Raw genomic sequence first — 11397 nt, 5'->3', positions numbered from 1 at the left:
TTATTTTGTTGTAAATGTATAATATTATTTGTGGGTACTTGAAACTTTTAAAGTATACTACCTATTATATATTTATATTCCAATAATTGGAATATTGTAATAGTTAATGACTTATAAGCACCTATAGACCAAGACCCCTATACTTTTAAAAAAAGTAAGAGTTATCAAAATTTAAAGAAACCTCCAAACGAGCCTGAGTATAGTTCTGCACTTGAATTTTCTGGTAGGTATATCATATAATATTATTTTTAGGGGCGAAACTTAAGTTTACAGTACTTACTGAATTGATCTTAAAAATGTAATATATTTTACCTGAGGGCATAAAAATCCTAATTGTTGCGGTATCTACTGATTACCTAGGTGTAACACATTAACACACAAACACCTCCTAAAACTACCTACCCAACTTAGAGGAGTTATATCTCATCAATGGATTAATGAAAAATGAAAATTTAAACGCGATAATTCATTAAAAAAATATATTTTTTAATATTTGCCAACTAGCAACAGTTTTCCAGTTTTTAAAGAAAATCATAATAATGGACCACTATTAAATGAGCTTGAAAACTATGAACAATATATGCATATGAAATTTGAACATTTTATTATTCAAATAAGAAAATCAGAACAACAAAATTTATATATGCATCGAGACGACTGCATAATTGTAATGGATAATGACATTAATAATTACTTTATTTTTGTTGTTGAAAATATTTTAGTTCAAAGTAATAACAACGAGAATAATAAGTTCAAAACAATAAGTTTTATAGGAAGAAGATTTCAATGCATAAATGAATTTTTTGGAAACTCTGATGATATTAGTATTTCATCAATAAACGTTGGTGTGTACTTATGTAACTATTTAGGAGCCATAGAACATTATGTATTAAATAATATGTCTAATATACATAAAGCATGTATTGTACCAAACGTTTCATCAAACAATGAAAGTTATATAGTTTTTAAAATACTACATTCATAAAAATAAGTTTTATAGATTGTAAATGAAATTATACCTACCTTTCTTGTTACAGCAATATTATCTTCTTCCAAAATATTGAAAAATAAACTTGAAAGCATAATAGTTTTTTGATGAAATAATTGTTGTATTTATTATAGTAATATGAAAACAATTCACAAATGCCACAAATTATCTGAATCGTTTTCACGTATTGTGTCATAAATGGCATATAGTTTATTCTACTTATAACTTACAAACTGTTATAGCTAAAAAAATATAATATTACATTTTTTGGAATCAAGATGAAAAATTCAACTCCCAACAGGCCAATAGTTTTTTTTTAGATGATCGGTGATAAAGAAGTCTTGATATGGATATTATAAATATTATAGTACGCAATTTTAACACTAGGTTTTAAACAAATATTATTATAAAATATTCAACGTTGAATAACCGCTTAGTAAATAACCTATTTTCTGTTTAATTGTAAACTAAAATTACACAATTTAAACAACGCTGAATCAATGTAAAATAAACCAAACTTAAAATAAACTCAGAATCCACCGATGATTAAGAGTTTATAAATGTATAATCCACTATAGTGCACACTGGGTAGCCTTATTAATTTATGAAATTAAAATTATAAGTTACCATTTGAAAATCAAAAGTTGATAGTGTTTTTCCTAATAAATATAAGGGTGAAAAATATAAAAAAACTATACAATTCTAGAACAGCGTAAATCTATAATTTTGAAATAAAAAAATTTGAAAAAAGTCAAAACTATTTGAGATAATGACTGTTGAACGCTTAGTGAATCACCCTGTATACTTTCTATAACAACTATTTAAGAAACCTAACTAGTTAATTTGTTATTTCTATTAATTTTAACTTTCAGAAGTATGTGGGGTTCGTGGTACATTTTATCCCGGATAATTCAGTTTCAACTGTTCCAACTTCCAAAATCATGGTGGAAATTTGGCTATTGCGCTTGGACAAAAAAATATATTAAAAATAAGAATAAATTGATTGAATTAAAACAAAAACCAAAAGGCAATTAATATGTAGTTTTATTAAGTCACTATTACTATTAGATTAATGTTTAAACTCTATTGTCTTATTATGTCCTAGTTTCTTATAATGAAGCCAGATGTAAAGCATAAAAGCGCAAAATACTTCAGATTTGTCCGCAACAGAAAATGTAACAATCAAAAAAGTAATAATTATCAAAATTTAAAGAAACCTCCAAACAAGCCTGAGTATAGTTCTGCACCTGAATTTTCTGGTAGGTATATAATATATTATTATTAATAATTTAAAAAATAAATGTAACACCAAATTATATATTTCAAAGATTCTAGTGATGGTGTTTTTGATGACAGTGATGAAGATGAATGTTCAAATTTAAGTAGGTATCTAAATTTTTTTTTTTTAATTACTAATTATTTTTTTATTATATTATGATTAATTTTTTGTAATTAGGCCGAAGTTATAAGAATATTGACAATGTTGGGAAAAACAAGGAATTCTCTTCAAATAAAGCATCTATTATAGAAGGTATATATATTTTAGATTTTAAATGAGTTAATACATATAATTTAATTATTTTTTATTTGTATTTTTCACTTATAAAAAAAATATTATAATAGATGACATTTATATTATAAATAGTCCAAATTGAAAATGGACAGTTCAACCCAATGTCAAAAAAATTTGGTTTCCTAATAATACAAGTAAAATAATTTTTATTGATATTTAAATAATAATTTATTTTAGAAAATTTAAACTTATTCTTCACCAGATCAAAATGTAGAAATAATAATCGATACTCTTTTCAATTGTAGTATGATTCAGGTTTACAACATAATATCTTTTGTGTAACATTTATTTATAAACATACTTTAATTTTTATTATAAAATTTTACATTTCCAAGTTAAGTACAAAATATTATATTTTTATAAAATTATTTTTCTATATTTTGATCTTTTTATAGTTTTAACTTTTAAATATGTCTTTTAACAACAATATAGAGTTATTTGTACCTATTTATAATACAATTTTAGTAAATTATAAATTTACTATACAAATTATTATGTAAAATAATATATTATATATTATAGGTATATACAGTGTTGGGTAAGTTACTTTTTAAAAGTAACTAAGTTACGGCACTAGTCTAGTAACTAAGTTACTTATAAATAATTAACATAGTTGCTCTTGTGTTACACAAAAATAATAATAACAAAGTTATTTAACATTACTGAAAAGTGTAACTACGTTACAATAACGAGTAACACGCGTTACGTTACTACCCAATACTGGGTATATATTATTAACATTATGATTTTTGGGGAGGATTTAATATTAATAAAGGTTTTACTTTCTACATTTAATTTCTATGGAAGAGGATATGTTGGTAAAAGATAAATAAGTTTCTGAATGCTGATACTGATTTATGTTTAAATAAAATGTCTCATATTGCTTATGAGTTTAAACGTAAATCATACTTTGTTATTTTAATATTGTGCTATAATATAATATAACATCAAATGTTATTTTTCTTAGTCAATAATATTGTAACTTTATTTTACAGAATGTGAAACTAATATAAAGTTTGATATTAAACATTTTTTGTAAAAACAGTGAATGAAATCTTCAAATTTTTTTAACACTGAAAATGTTCCTATCAGTAGGTAATGAGCAAACTCCTGAAAGTGTTGAAACTGAACCACGGTATAGAAGATAATATATATAAAATATATAGACTTACTACATATAATAGTGCCCTACCGTGACTGAACTTGAAAGTGCTGCAGCACGGTCCCAAGCAGTGTGTTAAATATAATTTAGTTTAATTAAATTAAATAATTTAAGTTACTAGTTAGTAAGTTAAAAACAATAATAATTAACTATATAGTTAAGTTAATGCCCACCTTTGCTTTTTTAAATTGTAATGGACATTTGGTTTAAAATGCCATGCTATAGAGTATAGAAAATAAAGTCTATACCATGATAATATCTAAATAAAAAAAATACTTAAATAATAATACTTAATGTTTTAATAATTATACTGACTGCCAGTATAAGACAAAGTATAATTACTGTTCCTCCTGGATGTTGTTGTAAAAATAAAAAAATAAATAACTGTTGACAAACTTAATTGATTTTAATGATAAAAAATAAACTTAATAATATCTTAGTGATAAATGAGTCTGTTATAAAAAAAGTTACCCAGTAGCCAATACCCAGTAGCCAATGTAATTATAATTAGAAATATGATTAATATCTCTCTAAATTTATATATTTTTTTATTTCATCAACTAACTAACAGAGTACCTAACTATTTAATTATAATTTATAAATGACTCCTCTAAGGTCCGTTCTTACAATTCCGGTAAAGTTTTAGTTAACACTAACTGACTGAAAACAGATTTTATTACCAGCAGAATTCGGCCAGATTGTAGAAACAGCCCTTAGTCATGCCTGCTTTTGACAAATGTACATGTTTAATGCTTAATCTGAATATCTCAATATCTGATAATCAATTGTTATATATAATTTATTCTTAGCCATATTTTCCAAAATATGCATTACACATTTTTGTATAAAGTATAAAGTTTAGTTATTTGAATATTTAAATATTTTTTTTATATATAATATTTAAATCATAAAATAAGTAACATTGTACAAATTAGAGAAACTTTAACATCAGGGTTCTAATGATTCTTCGTATTATGTTAAAGTTAAAAGGCTAGCCCTGGAAATAATAGATATGTACAATCATCATTTCAGATAACAATAATAAAATATAAATCATAAATCTACTTAGTATTTTTTTTTTTAATTATAAGACATTATTGTAAACATCTTTTACCTATCTTGTATTAGAAATCTGTTTTCAGTCGGTTAGCATTAACCGACACTTTCCCCGACATTGTAAGAATGGCCCTTAGAGATTTAGTTTCATATTAAAATATTTATAAATTTGTTTTATTTTATTTTAACAACACACCATTTATTACTCAGTTTATACTTTTATAATATAATTACTAGGTAATTATTTTTTTTTGATTTCTAGTTTTATAAAATGAAAGCAAAATTAAATTAATCATTTTTTAATAACTGATACAAGTAAGTGTTCACTTCTGTAGTTCTGTAGTGTATAAGGTTCTACATGAGAAATTATAAATGCACGTAAATTTTTTTTAAAATTGTATTTATAGTTTAAACACGATTAGTTATAATATTTATAAATCATTTAATTTATAATTTACTATACTAAGTAGCTGTAAGGTCCTTGGCAGAATATACAATGATGTGTAGTAAACGCAAAGAACTCGTATCATAACATCATAATAAAAATGTAGACGATGAGTATAAAAACATTGGTGATAAAATATTACTTCAGTTTTAGTTGTGCAGACCTGTTTCACCTATGGGGCAACCGTTTTCTCGTGCGTATGTCAAGCAGTCCATTTGACCGTTTTCTGCGGCCTTGGTGCACGTCCGCTCGTCCCATGGGCACCCATTTTCCCGCGCGTATACCAGGCAGTCCATGTGACCGTTTTCTGCGGCCTTGCTGCACGTCCGCTCGTCCCATGGACACCCATTTTCCCGTGCGTATACCAGACAGTCCATGTGACCGTTTTCTGCGGCCTTGCTGCACGTGATCGCGTCCCATGGGCACCCGTTTTCACTTGCGTAAACCAGGCAGTCCATGTGACCATTAAATGCAGCTGCGATGCACGTGACCGCGTCCCATTGGCACCCGTTTTCCCGTGCATATACCAGGCCGTCCATGTGACCATTGAACACAGCTTCGCTGCACGTGTCCGCGTCCCATGGACACCCGTTTTCCCGTGCGTATACCAGGCAGTCAATGTGACCATTAAATGCAGCTGCGATGCACGTTACCGCGTCCCATGGGCACCCGTTTTCCCGTGCGTATACCAGGCAGTCAATGTGACCATTAAATGCAGCTGCGATGCACGTGACCGCGTCCCATGGGCACCCGTTTTCCCGTGCATATACCAGGCCGTCCATGTGACCATTTAACGCAGCGTGGGTGCACGTGGCCGCGTCCCATGGGCACCCGTTTTCCTGTGCGTATACCAGGCAGTCCATGTGACCATTGAATGCAGCTGCGATGCACGTGACCGCGTCCCATGGGCACCCGTTTTCCCGTGCGTATACCAGGCAGTCCATGTGACCATTGAACGCAGCGTGGGAGCACGTGTCCGCGTCCCATGGACACCCGTTTTCCCGTGCGTATACCAGGCAGTCCATGTGACCGTTTAACGCAGCGTGGGTGCACGTGATCGCGTCCCATGGGCACCCGTTTTCCTGTGCGTATACCAGGCAGTCCATGTGGCCATTTAACGCAGCTTCGCTGCACGTGTCCACGTCCCATGGACACCCGTTTTCCCGTGCGTATACCAGGCAGTCCATGTGGCCATTTAACGCAGCTTCGCTGCACGTGTCCGCGTCCCATGGACACCCGTTTTCCCGTGCGTAAGTCAGGCACTCCAGGTGACCTTTACGCGCTGCAAAGCTACACGTGTCCGCGTCCCATGGGCACCCGTTTTCCCGTGCGTATACCAGGCAGTCCTTGTGGCCGTTCCACGCGGCGTGTTCGCATGTCCGCTTGTCCCAAGGGCACCCTTTTACATGTGCGTAAACTAGGCAGTCCATGTGTCCGTTTCTCGCGGCAAATGTGCACGTCTTCTTGTTCCAAGAACACCCGTTTTCCCGTGCGTAAGCCAGGCAGTCCTTGTGGCCGTTCCACGCGGCGTATTCGCATGTCCCCTCGTCCCAAGGGCACCCGTTTTCCCGTGCGTAAGCCAGGCAGTCCTTGTGGCCGTTACACGCGGCGTGTTCGCATGTCCGCTTGTCCCAAGGGCACCCTTTTACATGTGCGTAAACTAGGCAGTCCATGTGTCCGTTTAACGCGGCGTTGTTGCATGTCCGCTCGTCCCAAGGGCACCCGTTTTCCCGTGCGTAAACAAGGCAGTCCAAGTGACCGTACAGCGCGGCGTTTCCGCATGTTTCCACATTCCACGGGCACCCATTTTCCCGTGCGTAAACTAGGCAGCCCTTGTGTCCGTTTAACGCGGCGTTGTTGCATGTCCGCTCGTCCCAAGGGCACCCGTTTTCCCGTGCGTAAACAAGGCAGTCCAAGTGACCGTACAGCGCGGCGTTTCCGCATGTTTCCACATTCCACGGGCACCCATTTTCCCGTGCGTAAACTAGGCAGTCCTTGTGTCCGTTCAACGCGGCGTGTTCGCATGTCCGCTCGTCCCAAGGGCACCCGTTTTCCCGTGCGTAAACAAGGCAGTCCAAGTGACCGTACAGCGCGGCGTTTCCGCATGTTTCCACATTCCACGGGCACCCGTTTTCCCGGGCGTATACCAAACAGTCCAAATGTCCACCTATCGCGGCGTTGATACATGTTGACTGGTCCCATGGACACCCGTTTTCCCGGGCGTATATTAGGCACTCCAGATATCCCGACCTGGCAGCCCGGTCACATGCCTTATCGTTCGCTCTGGACATTTCGTCCCAAGGGATACCGATCTCGCGAGCGAGTTTCATACAATTCAGGTGGCCATTGGACGCTGCCTGCTCGCATATGTTTTTAAACTTCTTGTCGTTGATGGAGAACTGCAACCTGCTGAACATTGTCCGCCTTTCGTTATTCTCGTTTCGTTTTTTGTCGATTTTAAATATTTCGAACAAGGACTCGCAACAATGTCGCATATCGATGTCCGGTACCTCCAGTGAGTCAAAACTGTCACGCTCGATCTCATTGCAAGCGTAGTACGCCGTTTTCAACAAGCTAGGTAATTCGTACGTTCTCTCGTTCTCCATCGTGGCTGTCCGCCCAAACGTACAGTAGAGTAGTTACACTCGTACAATAAACGAATACACGAAATGGCCACTCAAAACAGTTATCAATAGTTAACGATGAAACGCCCGCGTCGACTGTAAGAATAAATTAACAACTGACGAGAAATAATTATGTCCAATGGTAAAAATATTATTGGCAATCGACGTATGATCGTCGACACGATCATAGGCAAAGAAAATAAAAACACGGTTTACGCTAAGCCCGTAGTCAGTAAAGCGTTAAGTAAGAACGTAAGATGTCGGATGTCGCACGAAGTTAAAACAATTTAAAAAAAACAACCTGACCGTTCTACAGCAGCTGCAAACAAACAACTATACAACAACAACAGTAGGCAGTTACAGTTGTAGTCACGATATTATTGACTGGACAGTGGACACGTTGGCTAAAATCTTGATCCGGAAATTTCACGGTAAATTTTGTGGTGGGGGGAACTATGCGATTAGAGCGCTATGATACTACGGCCCACGAGAGTCCATACGTAAAAACGCGTCCGTCGCTGCGCATCGGTTCCTCTTCCATGCGCCGGAATCTTACCGATCGGAAGCCGGTCGGCAACGATCGCCGACAGGCGTCGTTGACATTCGTGTATACGTAGCGATAGCAGTAGACACGTTTACGAAATTCGACTGATTCGTTTTTATAACTGGTCTTTCGTGTCGTTTACGTTACAAGTTTATAACGTATTTTTTTACGATTTTTTTCGCGAGTTTTTTGTTATTCAATATGGAGAATCATATAACACCCCGAAAACGCAATTAATTAGCTGTGTTTTTATGAGCCGCTGTATTCACGTTGCCGAGTGGTGGGAATGGCCCTATGGTGGGAGAAAATTCAGTCGGCAGATGTCGCGTACGTCAGTGTCGATGCGCGTTTTAGTGTTTATGTATGGACTCTCGTGGGCCGGAGTATACATAATATTATAATAACATCACTGCGAGTTATTAGATCACCAGGTCACCAGGATCGCATAACAAATTATCACTTAGTTCCCCCTACCATACTAAATTGCCGTGACAAAATAGTATCACACACCAACCACCCGCTTGCTATGTCGTGTCTAGTCAATGGACATAGCAAGACCGCATATTGCCTCGGTAGTAGGCAGTGTTTGCCAAGTTCCTTATAAAAAGGAATTCGTTCTTTTCCTCGTGGGCGGATCTAAGGGGGGGGGGGGCTCTTTCCAGATCTTGGGTAGTTGGACACTTGGATCCTCGAATAAACACACATTACACATAGGTACAGTTTAAATTAATTTTTTTTGTTTCATAGTAGTTAGTACACAAGTATAGATTTCTAATCTGGTTTTAATAAGTGGCCCCTTGATATTTCCTGATTCACAGTTTCCTAACTCTGGATCCACCCCTGCAGCTTTCCTCGTTATTTTTTAAAAAAAGGAATTTGTTCCGTTCCTTGTTCGTAAAAAAAAAAAATCGTTCCTTTGGAAAATGAACGAGTTCCTTTTTTAATTCCAAATAAAATAAAAATTCTTATTTAATCATTAATTTTTTCATATGCATATTTTTTTAATTTATAATTATAAATCATAATAATTGATATAAATTTACCAAGTAGATAGCATGCATGTTGGCCACGGACTATGATATAGTTTATAATTAAGATATATATCTTATGGTCCGTGATGTTGGCTATGTTATAGGCCGCCTATGTACCAGGTTGGGAGGGTAGAAGTTATTGTTCTATGGTAGAAGGTACCGACTACCGAGTACCGAAGCAATTGCGGTCTGGCTCCCCGTCAGCCACCCACATGATTTCTAAACCTATCATAGTTTGTGGCGGCAAATTCAAAACTATAAAATCAAATAATAATATTATGTGTATTATTATGTATATATTGTAGTTTAAAGATAAGCTAATTAGACAAATTGATTATTATTTTAAATGTATTTATTAAATAGTGTTTTTATGAAACTTATAACACAAACCAAAAGCTTAATACTAGGTGTTCATTATAAAAAATGTAGTACCCATTTTTGCTTTGTAGCCTACAAATTGTAGGTACCTACTCTTCAATCCACCTATTTATTTAAATAAATAAAAAATAATAATGTTTCGTGCCTTTTTTTTTTTTGTTCGTTGGTATGTTGTCAATAGAGATAATGGTACCTACAGGAAGACACCAACAAAAGAAAGTAGAGTTCATGAGCATGGTTATAATAAAAGAAAAGTACCATTATCTCTATTGACTACATACCAATCAGTTGGTGTATTTTTTTTATATAAAATTAGTTACAATTATTGAGAAATTATTTGACATTTATTATATATTTATAAATTATAACAGACTAACTATAATAATCATTAAAAATAGGTAGGTTCTGTTTTAAATTTAAATTTTTAATATTCTATTCTATGGGTTCAGAACTCATTAATGATTAAGACATTAACTATCCATTTATTAATGTATTACCTTACACTTGCCGCAGCTGTATTTGACCAAAAAATTCTAACTACTTCTTAGTCTTTTGTTATGGCCAGTGTCCCCTGCGTTAATTTTACACAATGTCAATACAACACTAATCAAATAAAATAAACCAAAATATTTTAAACTAGCACATACAATTTCTGTAGAGGATACCTAGGTACTGCTCAAGTTAATGACGCTGAGAGTTCATTTCGAAATACGATTTCAAAAGCCATATTGTTGTGTGGAAACAATAATATAAACGCTTGTAAGAAAATATGCAATTTGTCTGATAAGAAATAAAATTAATACACTATTAACTGTTATAATCATATCTATACTTACTAATTTAAACTGTATGTGATTCAGACACAATAGGTTTATTTAACGACTGGTTCGTGTTGATGAATACCATTCAGAAGTTTGATAATAATTACCTCTTGTTGTGGGTTCATTATTGTAAACATAGCACCCAGAAATATTTAAATAGTAATGTAAAATAAAATCTACATACAGTAGAGCCTCGATAGTCCGGACCTCCGATAATCCGGTGAACGCGGTAATCCGGACGGCATAACAAATTCCATTTGTTTGTAAATAGATTTTATACCAAAATCCCCGGAACCCAATTAATCTATAAGATATCGACAAATACAATTCCGTCATTTTTATTACCTACTGTTCCTAGCAAAGGCTAATACAGTAATACATAGTAATAAATCGATGGTCAGTTCGTTTACTTCTTTCTTGTCGAGTGGTTATTATTGTTACAATGGGCTCCTCGCGGTAAACACGTAACTTTAACTATGGATCAAAAAATTGAAATAATTAAGTTAATAGAAAATGGCCAGAACTATGGTGTGGTTGCTGAGAAGTACGGAATAGGTAAATCGACTGTTGGTGACATAAAAAAAAATAAATAGAAAATACCTAAACGATGTAGAGATGGATACCTAATGCATTTAACCAAAGCTGGGCAAATTAATGATTTTTTTTTAATTCAGTTAAGTTAATATGAACCAATAATATAAAGTTATATGTTAATTTAACTAAAGGTTGACTTAATTAAGTTAAAAGTTAATACACACTTTTTGTTAACTTTTTA

General features: G+C 34.1%; 1 protein-coding gene across 2 annotated transcripts; it reads right to left on the bottom strand.

The window, feature by feature from the left end:
• Nucleotides 1-3088: 3088 nt before the first annotated feature.
• LOC107882996 lies at nt 3089-11066 on the bottom strand. Of its 2 annotated transcripts, XM_016802288.2 has the most exons (2): nt 6898-11066; nt 3089-6654 (listed from the first exon to the last, which is right to left on the bottom strand). In XM_016802288.2, the coding sequence occupies exons 1-2, from the start codon at nt 7828-7830 to the stop codon at nt 5374-5376; spliced, it is 2214 nt and encodes a 737-aa protein (XP_016657777.1). In that variant the 5' UTR covers nt 7831-11066; the 3' UTR covers nt 3089-5373. The 2 variants fall into 2 exon arrangements, with proteins under 2 accessions (XP_016657777.1, XP_016657776.1); XM_016802287.2 differs by having other exon boundaries at nt 3089-11066.
• Nucleotides 11067-11397: the final 331 nt, after the last annotated feature.

This window comes from Acyrthosiphon pisum, chromosome A3, assembly GCF_005508785.2.
Source record: "Acyrthosiphon pisum isolate AL4f chromosome A3, pea_aphid_22Mar2018_4r6ur, whole genome shotgun sequence".
NCBI classification, from domain to species: Eukaryota; Metazoa; Arthropoda; class Insecta; order Hemiptera; family Aphididae; genus Acyrthosiphon; species Acyrthosiphon pisum.
This window is presented reverse-complemented; position numbering and strand designations above follow the sequence as displayed.

Bases quoted from the DNA above. Each gene is read 5' to 3' on its own strand.
- LOC107882996 (XM_016802287.2), bottom strand. From the start codon at position 7,830: ATGGAGAACGAGAGAACGTACGAATTACCTAGCTTGTTGAAAACGGCG.